The sequence below is a fragment of the Magallana gigas genome, chromosome 4, assembly GCF_963853765.1.
Source record: "Magallana gigas chromosome 4, xbMagGiga1.1, whole genome shotgun sequence".
NCBI classification, from domain to species: Eukaryota; Metazoa; Mollusca; class Bivalvia; order Ostreida; family Ostreidae; genus Magallana; species Magallana gigas.
In genome coordinates this window covers 21,445,495-21,462,599 of record NC_088856.1, presented here as the reverse complement: position 1 = coordinate 21,462,599, position 17,105 = coordinate 21,445,495, and the positions used below count along the sequence as shown (strand labels likewise).

Genomic DNA, 17,105 nt, shown 5'->3' with positions numbered 1-17,105 from the left:
GAAAAATGATTATGTGTAAATGAAATTATCTTGCATATTCTCTCTTTCATTCAATTCAATTTAACTTCTTTCACAAATATGTGTATTTCTTATACAAAAAGTTGTCTAAATGTGCCGTAAAATATTTTGGAAGAAACTACGAAGAGATATATGTAATAAGGGGATGTTGTTATCGCTTCCTTTAACGTGCGAGTACCCATTATTGCCGAACGAAACACATTTTTTAAAAATTATTCTCTTCATATTAACTTTCATGTAAAATTTTCTATGCAGATCTCTGCAATGTTCATTCATACAACTTATATGGTGTTTTTTATTTCAAACTATTCGATATCGACTTACTTCTGACTAAAAATAAACCATGTCCATGACCTTTGATAAACAGGAAGTCGAGTACCCATTATTGCCGCTTATATCTTTTCATCATTATTCACTAATTAATCGACATATTATCTAAATTATGTGAGAAAAATGACAAAATAAGACCAATGTAAGTTTCTGAGAAAAATTATATTTAATCAGAAACAAAATAAGATTAAAATTTGAATTAATTTTTTCAATGATGCAAACATCGCATGCGCACTGAGTTTTTATCGAACATGTGGAGTTGGTCGTGGTGGCATGAAAACGCTATTCCTCCCAACGAGCGCAGCTCTGGCATACTGGAGGAATGACAACAAAGTCCTCATCATTTGTAAAGCCTTGGCATACGCAATGATACCAATTGTCGCAAATGTCACATGAAAACCAGCCATCGACAACTCGATCTGATGTGCTGGTTGATGGGGCCTCGTGACTAGAGCAGAAGAAGCACAATGTAGTGTCTGGCGTTTCATCAAAGGTGACTTCAGGATCTTCTACAAGCTGGTCAGCGAACTTCTAAAAAGTAATGATTTAGAATTATGGTAAATTTTTTTTATTTTAAATTTTTTTTTTTTGCCCCCCTCCCCCCTAGTCAGTTAGGGCACCACCCCCATTATGGGTCCTCCACACAGTCTGGAAAAGTTTGTATTACAAGTCAGATTTATGCAATTTACCACTGGTATTGTCTCTTTACTTCCCTCAGACTTTCTCCAGAACACACTACCAACCTCGAAAAATAAAGTGTGTTAAATTTACATTGCGATTAATAGTCTACATTTTTACATATAAACAAAACTGAACCACTTCAGTTTACGGTGCTGGTGCTAAGACTATCAGAGGCAAGTAAAGAGACGATATCAGTTGTAAATTGCATGAAAAATTTACTTTTACTGCTATATTCGAATTTCGGACCTGCGGGTTAGTAGATTAAAGTTATACCCAGAGATAGACACCCAATTTTTGCGACATTGTCGTGAACTGTTGCATTAACCAATCATCAGACTGATTAATCTATGTGTATATGTTTGTAGGTTTGGTGTGAGTTGACAGGTTAGTTGTTTACTAAATGAAGGCAGAATGATGTTTGACAGACTCTGGGTATTTACCTTTGGTTTTATTGTCCTTCGCTTGGGCCTCTCTAAGACTGGTAAGTATTCCTCATCCTCCTACAATGGAATGTATGAAAAAATTGTAAAGCATTGAAATCAAATCTTATTAATATGACAGCCAATTTTATTAACCCTGGTATTTTTTATTGTTTTAACAAATACTAGTTAGTGGCTTAAATACCGTTGATTTTCTTTTTCTGCTTTGTTTTACGCCTTTCTCTTCTTTCTTCTCCTTAATTGTCTTCTTCTTCCTTTCAGCATCTTTTCTCTTCCTTTCAGCCTCTTCCCTCTTCCTCTCGGCCTCTTTCCTCTTCCTCTCAGCCTCTTTCCTCTTATTTTCAGCCATTTCCCTCCTTTCCTCCTTTTTCTTCTTCTTTTCCTCCTCATCGGCTTCTTTTTGTTCTAGCTGACTTATTATCTCATGTCCTATATTACATGACAAGTGGATAGGATAACATTCATTATTTGATGGTTAAAATTTAAAAAAAATGAATATATTTTATAAGATATTGAATAGACAATTGTTAACTTATCATTTTAGACTTGATCTCTCTCTCTCTCTCTCTCTCTCTCTCTCTCTCTCTCTCTCTCTCTCTCTCTCTCTCTCCTTCTTTCTTTCTTTGGTTTATGAAAATTATCACATCTTTTTGTATTTTTTGAATATTATTTACCCGTTAAAACTCTAGATGTTGTTATGATTCGCCTTTTTTTTATCAGAAGTTGGCAGAAAGATGGGGAGAAATATCTCTGAGAGGTTTTCAGGAATCAGACCCTGCTTAACCAAAGGATTTTGCCCAATAAAATGACCACAGGCATGGCAAAGAATGTCCTGTTTTTCAGGTGGATTGTCTTTAAAAAGAAAAGAGATTAATAATGGTATGAACAATTTAAACTTACTTCATAGAAAACTGTTGGTTGAAAAAGTAATTTGATGATTTAAGCTGTCTTTTGACTCTTTTTGTGTAGTGTGGTATAAACATGTTTCATTTTGATTTATGATTTTCAATTACCAGGAGTTACTTCTTTTAGAAGATGCTGGTTGGGTTCAGCAGGGGCGAGTTGGTTCTGGTCAATCACCTTGGGATTAAAAGGGAAAATGCCAGTCTTTCTGAAGGCCTCCTTGATATGGTGTGGACTGAAGCACTGATCAATGGCGGATGACAACACTGGTGCAAATCTAATTAAATGAAATGAAAATTGTAATTGAATGCTGTGCTATATGTAGCTGCAATAATGTAGCCCTCTCCCAATTTTTTTTTTTTTTTTTTTTTTTTTTTTGGGAGAGGGCTACAACTCCATAGGATCTCCGTAATGGTGCAAGTGCGGGAGTGATTCACTCCCGCAACGATTTCGTCTCAAATCGTTTATAAATGACAATAACATTTGCATTTCTTACCTGAACTCAAACGTTGTAGATGTCTATGGCATAAATTAATCCAAAAATATCAAGTATAGTCCATATATCGGTTACTTTTCGTGTATGTCAACAACGAAAGTTGAATTTGTCCGCCATGTCTACTGACCTTGACCGGTTTTATTTTGGGACAGCCAATGAGAATTCAGGAGCGGATCTTGAACTGAATATAGGAATTCCCCTATTATAAACATAATTAACGCGGTAAATATGAATTTTCCATTATATACCATTTCCTTAAATGATGTTTTAGTGATATAACGAGGTAAGATCAATTATTTACACTGACATTCACGTTATCAAGCCCATCAAAACTCCAAGCGTACATCCCATAAAATCACGCGAGAACTGTCATGGCTGCTGAAAAAGACGACTGGTAAACATGCTGATGTGTTTTATCTGGTTTTGATTTATATACGATTAATTTGTTTAACCTGAATTAAAAAATCATTTTATCTCAAGGAAGACAAATATAAAATCGATCTTTTCAGACCGAAGTCAGTCGCATTAAAAACTTAATTTTGCACCATTACGGAGATCCTGTGGAATTGTAGCCCTCTCCAGTAAACATCAGATATAAAAAATCGGAGAGGGCTACATTATTGCAGCTATGCTATATGTTATTCAAATATGTACCAGTAGGTGCAATATATTGTATTCTCAGCGAATTGAAAGTTACTGATGATTTATTTTAATTAAATAGTTTATATGGAGCTTTATGAAATTGAATTAACTACAGAGGTATTATATTGTTGATATAGGTAGTCATGAAGAACATGGCCTTACTTTGCCTTGCCAATCATCAGATCTTTCCTGGCATACCCCAAATTGACAGCAATGTCAGAAAATTTGGATTTAAGGGGTTTGAAAAGGGCCACATCCAAAGGCTGGGTTACATGTGTTGTGTGTGGAGGTAACCCGTACAGCTCCACATTCTCTGACTTTGCCCGCTGTAGTAGTTTGAGAGTGAGATGACTCTCGTGGTTGTCAAGGACCAGTAAGGCAGGTCGTTTATGAACATTTGGTAAGAACACTGATTCAAACCATTTGTAGAACAGTTCGCCGTCCATGTAGCCGTTTGGTGAGGTACCAAACAACCAATCTCTAGGAACACCTGTCAATGTAAACATTTCAATTTTGTTTGTGTATGTATTTACCATCCACCGCGTCCTTCTTATCATTTTTAATTAAAGTACATGTATTAATTATATACCGGTATGTAAGTGAGTTGTATGTGTTAATTGTACATAAATTGATTTGTAAATGATTTGAATATGTTTTTGTTTTTTATTTTGTTTCGTTTATTTGAATTGATTTTTTAAATATATATTCATGGCAAATATGTTGTAGTTTTTTAAAATGTATATTATATACTTGAACTGACTGTATATGGTTTGTAATTTACCATCTCTGTAACTTCCACTTGGGAAACTGTTTTCGAAAATGAGAAATGTTGGAAGTACATGTCCATCAGCTGATACACAGATATTTGCTGTGATGTGGCAGGTTGATGAAACACTTCTTGCATAAGTATGTTTCCTTGACCTCTCTGTTAGAACCTTCTCTCGTTTGTCCATTTTGCTAAACCCTGTCTCGTCCACATTGTATATGCTATCAGGTTTGTCCATTATCCCTAAGAAAATTTTTTTTAACAACATTTGTACATTCTGGTGGTACATAATATTTAATTCAATTGGGAAATTTTGATTTTACATATATTTTTTACTTTCTTTAATTGTGTTATTACTGCATGTAGACTGTTCTCTTTTCTTTTGTTTAGTTTAATTTTCCATTCAATAGCATACAGGCAGTACAATTTTGATATATTGTGTTTCATAATTTATTAATTTTTGATTTTTTAATATTTGTTATCCTTTGATTAGTTAGCAGAGAGCTAACTACCATTCATTAGCAACTAACACTTGTATTGCATTATTATCTTTATACTAACCCATATCTTTCAAGCATTTTTCCAGCAGTTGGAAATGATTGTTGATAACTGTTGTGTTGGCCATACCATATCGACCCCGGTCGATTGAATCTGGCGTCCTTATTCTTAATTCTGGGTGTCTCTTCATGAACCCTCTGAACCATTTTTTGGATGGACCATAATTAACATTGACTGTTAATTCATTATCTTGACTTTGTTCCTTGATGATCATTTCTCTTGCAAAAGCCTGTTGTATTATGAGATAATTATAGATGTGAATTTGACTTCTTAAGATTTTTTTGGTATTTATGTTGATTGGCAAATCATTTTGATGTAAACAAAAAGTTGTTATTCATTGATACTTTTTTTTCGTAAATTATAAAACTTTTATAATATTTTTAACCCATGTAAAAATATATAATGTTTGCCCTTCTTGACATGTTGTAGAAAGCACTACAAAAATATCAACCATTTTGGGGGTAAATTAGATTTTATAATATGTAATAAGTTATTTGTAAACTCATAGTGTATTCAGAACATTCTTAATTTCACTAGAAGAAATTGCTAAATTTTAACAAGAGTTTTAACAAATTTAATAGTTTGAGAAGGACAAACAACTTTACAAAGGGTGCTGTTGTGTGTGTGTTTGTGTAAGGGGGGGGGGGGGGGTACCTTTATCATTTTCCGTGTCAAAGGAAAGGCTCTTTCTGCACAGTATTTAACATATTGTACCAAGCTCGTTTCCTGGTTGTGAGTAAGACACCAGTTAGGGAACCCTTTAAGTTTTTCTTTACATCTGTAGCGTAGGGTACGGACTGGTACACCATGTTTTATGGAGGCTTTTTCCGCAGACAACTTGTTCTTCCTCATGTCTTCTAATGCATTTTCCAAGGAAATTTTACTGTATAATTTCCTTTTCCTCATCTTTATAAATAAAAAAAGCCAAAAACCATAAACGAATCTTTTTCATTGAAACACATCAGAAAAAATAACATGCGCGGATCCAGAATTTTTTTTCCTGAGGGGCGAATTGAAAGTGGGGGGGAGGGGGGTTAAAATTCCATAAATCAAAAAATACCTAATGGGGGGGGGGGGTCCATGGCATATTTGCGATAATTAACCTATGTAAATTTAATAATTTTTCATTTTCCACTTCCGACCATCCTCTAGATCCGCGCATGTATAAATTATTGGACTATTTGAGCAAGTGAAACAACTCTTCCAAGGTTTATTTACGAGTAATGCCCCTTTTAGTTGACTGCAGGTGCGTGTTAGAAGATCTTTGATCCGCTTCCGGTTGCAGAAAACATGGCGTTTTACTTGCGAGCAGACGCTTGGTATTGATAGTGAATTTTGTTAATATAGAGGCTTTAGCTTGGATAATTTTGTTTCGTATCATTACAAGTCGGAAAATATCAAGTGAATTCTGACCATAACAGTATTCATCCTGTCATCAAAGTGGATATTTTGTCAAACTTTCAGAGGGATGTGCTATCGCACGTTTACAAATGGACGTGATTTCATATACATACCTTTCTACCGGTGAGTTTCTTTGGATAGTTGATTCTTTTCTGTTTTCCAAACACCTAACGTCTACGTAAAATGACGTAATTTACGTATCTTACGTCATAATTAAGAAACAACAACAAATTGGCGGATTTTTATTTGTTTTTATTCGATCGGCAATAATGGGTACTCGGCAATAATGGGTACTCGCACGTTATACATAGTAAAATGAGCCAGTCGTGAGAGTATTTTATCAATTACAGTAAAATAGATCTCTATAGAGTGTTTATCTTATCAACAGAAGGTTATTCTAAAGTTTAAGTTTGTTATCTTAATATGCGCTTCAGTGTTTGAAATATGCGCGTAAGGCCAGAGGATTCTAATCTCTATCAGGAAGTAGCATGTCTTAAAGTGTAGACATGGGCCAAATTTCGTTTTGTTGTTCTGTGTATATTGTTTTGTTCTTAGGATGTGTAAATAAGTTATCATGCGTAAGTATCGATATATTAACAATGTAAAACTGCATTTAATTAACAGTTTCAAATATTATTACAAAATGTAACATTTAGATACATATACAGTTTAAGAGCACTTTAATTCTGTAGGAAACGATACAGCTATGGAGAAATCCGGATGGCTCTCTTGGAGGAACTTTACACTATAAAATAAATGATCGTTTAGGCAGGTTTTCTAAAAAATAAAAATAAAAGGAAATATGTGTTATGTAATATATTTACTAACGTTTTGGCTTAGATGATTACGGAGTCGAAATACCCTGTTAGTAAATGTATCAGATGTGTTACTGAACATTTTAAATAACTCTTACAGAGTAACAAAATAACAAGAAGTATACAAAGAAAGTATAAATCATAGGCATGCAAATTATATATATATATATATATATATATATATATATATATATATATATATATATATATATATATATATATATATATATATATATATATTACACAGATCCATGTATAAAAACAAATATTCAACAAACGATTGAAGACTTCAATAAACTATTGAACCCTGGCGGCTCGAAATGCATACAGTTTAAAACTACGGATGGATTAAGAGACTATCAATACGTCAATTTCAATTTTGCTGGAAGGTAGTATAACAAATAACCAAATTTCAACCATTGAATCATATGCTGCATTTTTTCCTGTACATTTATGAAAAGCAGCGTTTGTGGCGAGGTTTTTATGTGTTACTTTTTTAAAGAGTTCAGCTTACATGTAATCATTATATTTGTTTAAATGAAGTAAACTGTTAAGTTCGTGAAAGATTATAAAATCGTATCTATCCCAACACTTTTGTTTCAAATATATGAATATAATTCAGTATTATTATAATTTTATTGTTTAAATGGTGTCAACTAGATGTTTACAGCAAATCACTTTCTTAGTTGTGATCAAGCACTCCTTATCCCGGTATGAGTTTAGCCAAATTAAATCTGAAAGTTCCAGTTAAAAAGATTTGAGTCAATTGGAGAGACACATATATCATGTATTAGTACAGAGTTATAATTTCGGTGAAATCAATCTTTGTTATTTTATCATAAGCAAACCAGTGTCGCAATGATAACTTAATGTTTATTTTGTAGTTGTGACTCAAACATTGCCAATCCTGGAATAGATTCAGGCATGCGATTAATAAACGTTCCAGTCAACGATATTTGTGTTGATCGGAGGACATTAGTGTATAGCCTAGCAAGAATCCTGGGATTACCAGACGAACACACTCGACCAGACAGGGACAAGTTTCTGACAATACACTGGGATAATTTACAGAGTAGGATTAACCTATTAATTTCTGAATTGTTAAAATAGTAGCATTTATATATGAATTATATTCAAAAACATTTATACCAACTCATACAAATCATACATGTAACAATTCTTTGTCAACAACATTTTAGAATCTTACCGACACGGTCTTTACAACATATCATCCTATGACCTTTGGCACATTATCCGTCATATGCCGTACGATTTTACCTCTGTTACACACGCTGGGCCATTCGAACATGCAATAGATTCCAGAAAGCCAACAGTATCGTCTAAATACCCAGGGGTGTATTTCAGTGACCATTACAATCTTAGTATAATCGATGTTAGTAAACTAAGAGCTCTCTATGCCTGCCCACCAGGTAAGAAAACTCGTTTGTGTTAATAGAATGGTAATGTTACTTGCAACTATTTTTCAATGTTCATAAATTTTCTTATATCAAAATATGTGCATCCGTATGAACACCAGCTGTACTTTACAGATACTGACAATCAAAGATTCGAAGGTGAGTATACGTAGTTACAGATTTAAGACAAAAATAACATATCATCATGAGAGTTTTTTTAATCTGTACTTTAAAGATAAAAAAGACACAAAATGGAAATATACAATATTTAACGAGTGCATTTAGTTTGGTTTGTTAAAGCCCATGCAATGAAACATAAGTTTCTGATTAATACTTATGAAAGCCTTGGAGAAAGCAATTCGAATGCTAGATTTTGGTGGTTTTTAAGTGTACCGCCCAGTCCATTGTACGTTTGATCTTCCTCTTTGTGGTTTGGTCAATGACTTGACATCACCTGGTGCCAAGTGGACAGAGAGAAAAGGACCGTTCTCTGAGAGGGGCCCACAGACGGACCACTCTAACGGGGATGGTGAGAAAAACACCCCATGAGTATCATTATCACAGTCTTACATGTACAATTTTAAGTTCACAATCACTTTCAGACACTTTTTTTGGCCATTTTATTATTTTAATAGTTTAGTATAATGTGCATTTTTTTCAATGTTTAAATGTTTGTATGAAAATAGTTTGCTTTTTCAATTGTATACCTATTAATGAAGACGCTTTGCCGATAAACTACGAAATGTCCGCACGAGTTATTGTTTGCACATTTCATATTTCATCACGTGTAAGATGATGTCCGTAAACTGAAATTGAAGTTTACTTGATCAGTAATTATTGTAAAATTGAATATAAAATACTTTTACGATAAACTATATGAACCCTGAAATAGCAAAAAATAGACTTAGGAGAGGGACATGCTTTAGTTGATCTAAGTCAGTGGGATTTAGCTTTAAAATAATACTTGTAACAAAATGATATTGGATAGTTACCGAAAGCTAGAGTGAATGGTTTTACTAGAATCGTATTATAAGTACACTTACAAATTAAGATTAGATCATTGTTAAATAAATTGCCCAAATTCGTTGCTTGAATGCAGGATTTTAGTTTAATCTGAAAATTTTTCCAGATTATATTCAAAACAAGGTAACAAGAACGATTGTTGACTAATTAGCATCATTGCGGAAAGTGTAGGGCGAGTTCATCATGCACATATATGCATTACGCAGATACCTAGGCTCGGACAACTTTCGCTACATACATAGATTTTTAGACCTTATATGTTCATGTGTGAACCATGAACATTGTTTGTTGATACCTCTATGGTAGATATCATGATATATAAACTCTTTTGGAATAAAAGATATAATGTATACGCTTTGAAGTTTTTAAAAATTAGTTAAGTAAGAAAATGGAAAAAAAGATACATTATATACAACGTACTATATATATATATATATATATATATATATATATATATATATATATATATATATATATATATATATATATATAGTGCAATGTGAAAAAAATGTTTCAACATACGAAGTTCATTTATCGCCCTTCCACGGGCTATTGTCATAAATTTATCATCGAATTGACATGTATCATGTGTTTAACAATGCATATTCTTTTTATCATGTGTTTAACAATGCATATTCTTTTTATCAATCAGTGATTATCAATATACCCCATAGAAATTATTCGGGATTATACCAATCACTGAGAACTTGCTTAATAATAAATATACAGACACCCCATTACTCTTTGTCAGTCTTCGGCCGATGAACGACTGAAAAAGTCATCTGGCGAAACTCCTTGGTTAGAGTTATTCAGAACATGGATTTGAGCTGTGTCAGATAGCAACAGAATTGTTAGCTAGACAACAAAGTTCTTATCCCTGCTTCTGTTACTTGTGTCGTGGTGACTTGATAGTGTCTTTGTGACTTCGATTGTGTCTTAGTGACTCTCGACTGACTGTGTATTGGTGAATTGATAGTGGTTGTGTAATACAGTTGATTATTACTTGGAATCCAGTAATAATCAACAAGGCCTTTAACTGCCAATATTACACGAAGTTATCAAAAGATAATCCTAGGGTCTATTTTGGTCTTTAATTAGAGAACGACTAACAAAGAATCAAAATACAAACTCTATTTTGGTTCTTTTTAATCTGTTACAAATAAAATTAAAATCGATAAGTAAACACCCTTTTATTTTATACAAATCTATATATAAAATGGCTGGTAAGATACGTTTATAGAATCAAACTTTGAGAATGAATAGCATAAAAACTATCAGGTCAAAATTTGCGAGCAAAATTTGAGCACGAAAACCAAAAAACTTTCCGGTCAATTTACTATGAATATATTTTGCACATACTTCTAGTTTACTCATAAGTTGAACTTTTTCTAAAAAAAAATTTTTTAAATGAAATCGTATTTGTTAAAAATTGTCCCTAGAGACTTATGAAGTTGAAACACGAGATGATGAACTTCGATTATTTTTTTATCTTTAATACTTGAATCCTTGCATTTTGCAAATCACGTAATTCTGGGTTCATAACCATAACATTTCAATGATTTAATCATGATTTAGTTTGATGGCCAATTTATAGAAACGATATGATACCTTCTCAATAATTATGTTTTAATGAAAAATATATGATTAATAGTGTGTCTTACAATAAACAGGAAAATACATGTATCTGAATGCTTCGGACACACTCCGTACAGCCTCCCTGGTCAGTGTCCGTGAGTTCTCCCCGGGCCCCCTGTGTGTGTCCCTGTACTACTACATGGATCACAACACTACAACTATAACCATCTCCCAGAAAGATTCAACCAGTGGTCAAACTACCACGATCAAGGAAATCATCGGCAGCGAAGAGACATCGTGGTCGGAGGCAATGTTTAACACGACGGCTACAACTCCATGGCGGGTAAAATTTTGTTTTGTTTTGTATTGTTGCATAATCTTGTGATGTATGTTTAATATCTTGTAACGAATATTCTAATTAATCTTGAGATATATGTATCCTTTCTATTTCGTGCTTGGATTTTAAGACTGCCGATGTGGCGGCAACCAAATGCAAACCCTATTCTCGAAATGATAAGTCCCGCGCTCGGGTTTACAGAACTTGCTGATCGAGGTCGCAGCCTACGCAGACCCACCCTCGAAATGATAAAACCCTGCAGCGGACGCAGACCCGTCTACAAAATAAAAAAAAATCCGCGGTCGATGTAACACAACATGCTACATGTAATTAGACCGTGGCCTACAAGGACCCGTCCGTCTTGAGCGGGAGTCCAATTGCAGTACCCGTCTGCAAACCCGTTCGACGAAATGATGAAACACTGCTTCGGGATACCAGAACTTTTGTTCGCGTTGAGATAGAACCGCAGCCTGCTCAGCAGACGGACTGCCTGCTGTAAAGCATTCCTGCTGCTCTTCGGTCAAGCGGCGGAGGGGGGGGGGGAGTTGCATTTACGATTTATTGAATATACATCACAAGATTTTGAATATGCAACACAAGATTATCGAACATACATCATACGCTTTTTAATATATATCGCAAGATTTTGAACATACAACACAAGTTTATCATAGATTTAAAATTTAAATATACACCACATTATCTTCGAAAATACATTGCAAGGGTTTTCAATGAAGTTTTCCATGCTATTTTCAAGTATATTCTATTGTAATCATTTCTTCTGAATTATCATTAAAGAAACTTAAACATTTCAGATTTTGATTAAACAAGCACCGAGCAAGGTGAAGTCGCCATTGATGACGTCACAGTCCGGTATGGCGACTGTCCAGCGTTTAATAAATGTGGAAGACAATAATGCAACTTTTTTATAATAAGTACCACTTTACGATTTTACTTTTCTCAAGTATTGTACTAAAATTTACATAATTAATAGTCAACGATGCTATTATTTTGGATTTTTATTGATATCATCAGTTAATTTTTATAATATTACCATTAATAGTACATATTTAACATTGTATTATGTTTATATGAGATATAAAGGTTGCGAACATGGCGAAAATAAAAAGCAAGTCATTTTTGCATTTTTTTCTTGATTGATTGCTTGCTTCAAACATCAATTTTTTTTTTATTGTACATGTAACGTGTGACTTTGTCATGCAACAATAAAAAAAATGATATCAGTTGTTTTTAGAATAATTTATAATTTAATGCTTTTACTAAATATTTTACGTTTTCAAGAAGTATAGCACCTTTCAATTATACATTGATATAAGTTCCTTTAACAAATCTAACCAAAAAAAATTGACGGCGTATATTGGGAAGCGTCCTTATTTAAATTTTACGATGTGGAGATAATTAGTTGTAAGTGTTAACCAACCGAACTAAATATGATGATATTTTACTAAAGTTAAACCGTTGGAGCCCTCGAATTCTCGTACAAAAGTTAATTCCTTTCATTTCATAAAAAAAACACTAAAGTAACGATAAGTAGGGTCAGCTCTGTGGGCGCCCTATAGTGTCAGTCTGTCCGTCCCTAAGTTCGTATTTCCGTCCGTCTGTCCGTCTAAGAACGATTGTCAGCCGCATATCCTCTTTCCCCTTGGCCGAATCTTGCTCATACTTCACCTACTGCTTGCTTTTGAGAAAAGGGTGTTCTGTAATCTTAAATGGAGTTTGTAAGTCAAGGGTCAAGGTCATATTAGACCAACCAAAAATCTTTTTTTCAGAACATATAATATGTCCACTTAGCCCTATTTGGCTTATACATGTACTTCATATAATCAGATCTTTTGAGTAAAGGGTGAATTGTAACCTTGAACAAACATTTATGGCCAAATGTGAAGGTCATAGCAGAATCATATGAAAAATCCTTTTCCGGAGAATACAAGTTTTTTCTTTCTTTGCTCCAGTGTGGCTAATACTTCACCCACATGGTGCCTTTGATCAAAGGGTATGCAGTTCCTTTGAATGGAGTTTATAAGTGTCAAAGGCAAATGAAATTACACAAAATCATTATAGGAGCATAAATAATAATCTCCACTTAGCCCTATTTGGCTAATTACTTTACTTAGACAGACGTTTTGGTAAATGCAGTGCAGTGATCAAGTCAATGTGAAGGTCTTAGTGGATTTCTTTATTATCAGTTTTAGACTGTATATATTATTTTCCATTTGCTTAATCTTGCTCAGATCGATAAAAAATTCGTGTATGTAAAGGGTAATGAGATTGAATTAAAAGTTCTAGCCAGCTTGAAAATTTCTATGTTTTAGGTCAAAATCCTTTCAATTTTTGTAATAACGCTAACCGATAAAATGTGACAGTGTAATCATTTTTGCAACTTGGACTAAATTTACTTTTCTATCTCTGTCAATGATGAATTTCACTAAATCAAATAATTTCTAATTGATAACTGATCTTGACCTTCCTAATTCATTGCGTTCATTTTTTAGTATGAATAAAAATCTAAATAAAAACTCATTCATTTACAGGTAAAAGCGTTATTATTGTAATTTAAAAAAAAAAGGAAACAAAAAACCCCACCAAAATACATCATTTTTAAGACAAAATCGTTAATCTAAATTTAAAAAAGGCAATTTCTTTCACTGATTAAATGAATTCCTTATTTTCATCCATTTTTACAGAATGAAAAAGTAGAACAATGAATCGCACTATTTTATATAGACTTTTTCTTGTATTAATGTAATAACGAGATCTTTTCTCGTAATAACAAGATAACTTATTCGTAAAAACGAGATTACGAAATCTTTTCTAGTTATTAGGGGATCTTTTCTCGTAATTACGGGAAATATATTGAAATTACGTAATGAAAATATTCTTTTACGTAGCATTATTCGTCTTTCGTTTTTTGTTAATCAAGAACAATTTTATGTTAAAAATTTATTTAATATCCATACAAATATTCGGGTAATAAATAAATCAATGTGGTAAATACTAGTCCTAGTCTAAATTGGTATATTTTTATTGGGCATTTTTATAGCCTGAAATTTTTCGGGTGAGGTTTTGTGAAAATAACTATGGAAAATCATGCACTTTAACACAACTCTCATGGTGTTAATTTGAAATGTTATATACTACAATTCGGAAATATTTTGTTGTACAAAAAAAAAGTGCACTAAAGGATTACAAAATTTTTAAAATAAACAAACAGTCTGAGAGTATTGCATAAGCAATACACGTCTTCTACCGGTGTTGTATAGCAGTTTTTCCCCCATAGTAGCCCCCCCTCCCCCGGAAAACCTACTATATAGTTGCCTTTCCCCCCGGGGGGAAAGCTACTATATAGTAGCTTTTCCCCCATAGTAGGGTTTTACCCTCTCGTTTTTGGTTCAGATTTTATACAAAATATTAATGGAAACCCAGTAAGGATTAAAATCAATGTTTCTACACTCCCAGGTTGCATATATCTGTACAGGTTAAGTTTCGTTTTGCCGATTTATTATTTTTTGTAGACAATGCTGAAAATTGAACATGTGTGCAATGGAATTATACATAGAACTTAATTTAGGTAATTAATTGAAAAAAGTACTTGGTTTTACAAGATATACACTTATATGCATAATTCTGTGTTCTGAATTTGTAAGTGAAAAATGTTTTGAGAATTTTTTAATACACAATGTAAATCTATCAGTCCGTCTGTCTGTTTGTGCACATTTATCCAGGCTAAACCTCGATCTGTTTTAGAGAAATTTTGTTTCCGGTTTTCAGAGCCCGATGTTTAAAAACATATTAATATAAATCCTATTTATAATGAATATTAATAGTGCATATTCTTTAGGGTCCTATATCTCATAAACTAGAGATGACCACATCACTATATTTTCACAGTGGCAGTCGTATACCACTTGTAGATGGAAATTTCAGCCCTAAGGATAGGGGCCCTCGATGTTTCAGGGCCCGGTGTTTTAAACCCCATTATAATGATTGAATAGTGTTCTGTAAATGGGGGCCCGAATCTCAAATTCTAGAGATGACCACTTAACCATATTTTCACAGTGGTAGTGGTATACCATTAGTAAATGGCCCTGAAAATTTTAGCCCCCATGGTAGGGGTAGGGGTTCCGAACCCGATGTTTGAAATCCAATTATAATTAATAGTGTATTTTTAGGGCCCCTTATATCAAAAACTAAAGATGACCACATCACCATATTTTTACAATCATTTGAAAGTAAAAACTTCATTAAAAATACACACTCACTCACATATTTCTTTATCAAAATGGTTGAAAATTCCGTTTAATTCTGCTCTTCTTTTTTTAATTTACGAACAAAAATTTTAAAAAAGGTACGCAGGTAAATTTATTATTCTTCAAAACATTTAATCAATTCATAAGATGACTAATGATATAATAAATAACTAGATTAATAAAACAATAATTTTTTATTCATAAAAGTAGCAACCAAAAAACAAAAATAAATACCCAACAAAAACGCACTTGATATACGACTTTTTTTACTTGCCAATTGATTAGAAGAACAAGCTTATATTTAAAAAAAAAATAAGTCAGCTCATCGCAAAAAATGTGTTAGTTTTTATTTCTAATTACCCTTGTTTCATTGTTCGAAGAAATAATATGGTACACATGTAAATCTTTATTGCAAAAATATGAAATAAATAGTATACGATTTTTAGGTAAGTGAATCGTATATCTTGTTTTATTTGTCTTGGTATCGTTTTCAAAATTGTATATTTATAAATCACGTTGCAAAATAAAAAAGCGGGAAAATTAGCACGTAGTGAATTATGATATATACATAAGGTTAGTTTAGGCTCCATTTCACATTTTCCAAAGTAACCAGCAAAGATACCGATTTTGTTCTGGTTGTGAAGCTATTTAATTTTTTAAAAAAAAATGTTGACATCATAAGACCTCGCGTTTCGTTAAAAATGTGCTTAAAAACATGAATATGAATATGCGTGACTTCAAAACAAAATTGTAAATACTAACTTTACACATGCCTTTAGTACATAATCAATTATAATACCCCTTACCCATGATTTAAAACCCCATCAATCGAAGTAAAACATTTCAGTTTCTCATCATATCATTGCACCCTAGCTGTCTCTCGTTTGATATTTATAAGTAGAAATATATGATTATATATAAGATCGTCAATTCTAACGGTATTTATTTAAAATTAATAGTCTTTTGTATGAAGGGAGCAATACATTTCCACTTCTTATTCCCTTCCTCTACAAAATTATGTCAAGACTAGTCAGTTTGTTTCCTAGGAGAAGCTTATACATAGATGATAATACATGGGAAAATTAAAGATCCAAACCGGCGTATTTTCATTCAAATGTATTCTGACGTGTTCTGTGAAAAATGTCAATGTCATAGCGTCGAAGTCAAAACTGTAGATAAGCATCGATTAGATGAAAAAGATTCGATGTATTCCGAAATCCGTGTAAAAGGTGTTTCAAAAAGGTGTAACAAAAAGTGAAATAAATGGTGATGACACAGGAATGTTATGAAGGCGCGTGCCTTTGTTTATATCAGGGGTGAAAAAACCATGTATTTTATTCTGTGTATTAATAAATGCCATAATTATCCTTTATTATGAGATATTAATATCATATCAGTTATTGCAGATTATTGCCACGAATGGTCCGCCATAAACAT

At 32.9% G+C, this 17,105-nt stretch overlaps 1 protein-coding gene and 1 long non-coding RNA gene across 2 annotated transcripts; one reads left to right on the top strand and one right to left on the bottom strand.

Annotated features, from left to right (window-relative positions):
- Positions 1–491: 491 nt before the first annotated feature.
- Positions 492–6,505, bottom strand: LOC136274546 (uncharacterized). Its single transcript, XM_066081626.1, has 10 exons — positions 6,349–6,505; positions 5,489–5,740; positions 4,838–5,063; positions 4,292–4,519; positions 3,673–4,000; positions 2,483–2,649; positions 2,144–2,321; positions 1,654–1,898; positions 1,470–1,529; positions 492–879 (listed from the first exon to the last, which is right to left on the bottom strand). The coding sequence occupies exons 2-7, from the start codon at positions 5,738–5,740 to the stop codon at positions 2,155–2,157; spliced, it is 1,368 nt and encodes a 455-aa protein (XP_065937698.1). The 5' UTR covers positions 6,349–6,505; the 3' UTR covers positions 492–879; positions 1,470–1,529; positions 1,654–1,898; positions 2,144–2,154.
- On the top strand, positions 748–3,784 carry LOC136274547 (uncharacterized). Its single transcript, XR_010712956.1, has 5 exons — positions 748–886; positions 1,395–1,510; positions 2,190–2,348; positions 2,486–2,671; positions 3,648–3,784. It is a non-coding gene; the product is annotated as an uncharacterized lncRNA (long non-coding RNA).
- Positions 6,506–17,105: the final 10,600 nt, after the last annotated feature.

Excerpts from the sequence above, each read along its gene's own strand:
- LOC136274546 (XM_066081626.1), bottom strand. The coding sequence starts at position 5,740 with ATGAGGAAAAGGAAATTATACAGTAAAATTTCCTTGGAAAATGCATTA. Across the intron at positions 4,001-4,291 it reads AAGTGGAAGTTACAGAGATG|GTGTTCCTAGAGATTGGTTG; the intron begins GTAAATTACAAA and ends TTACATTGACAG. Across the intron at positions 2,322-2,482 it reads TCTAAAAGAAGTAACTCCTG|ACAATCCACCTGAAAAACAG; the intron begins GTAATTGAAAAT and ends TTCTTTTTAAAG.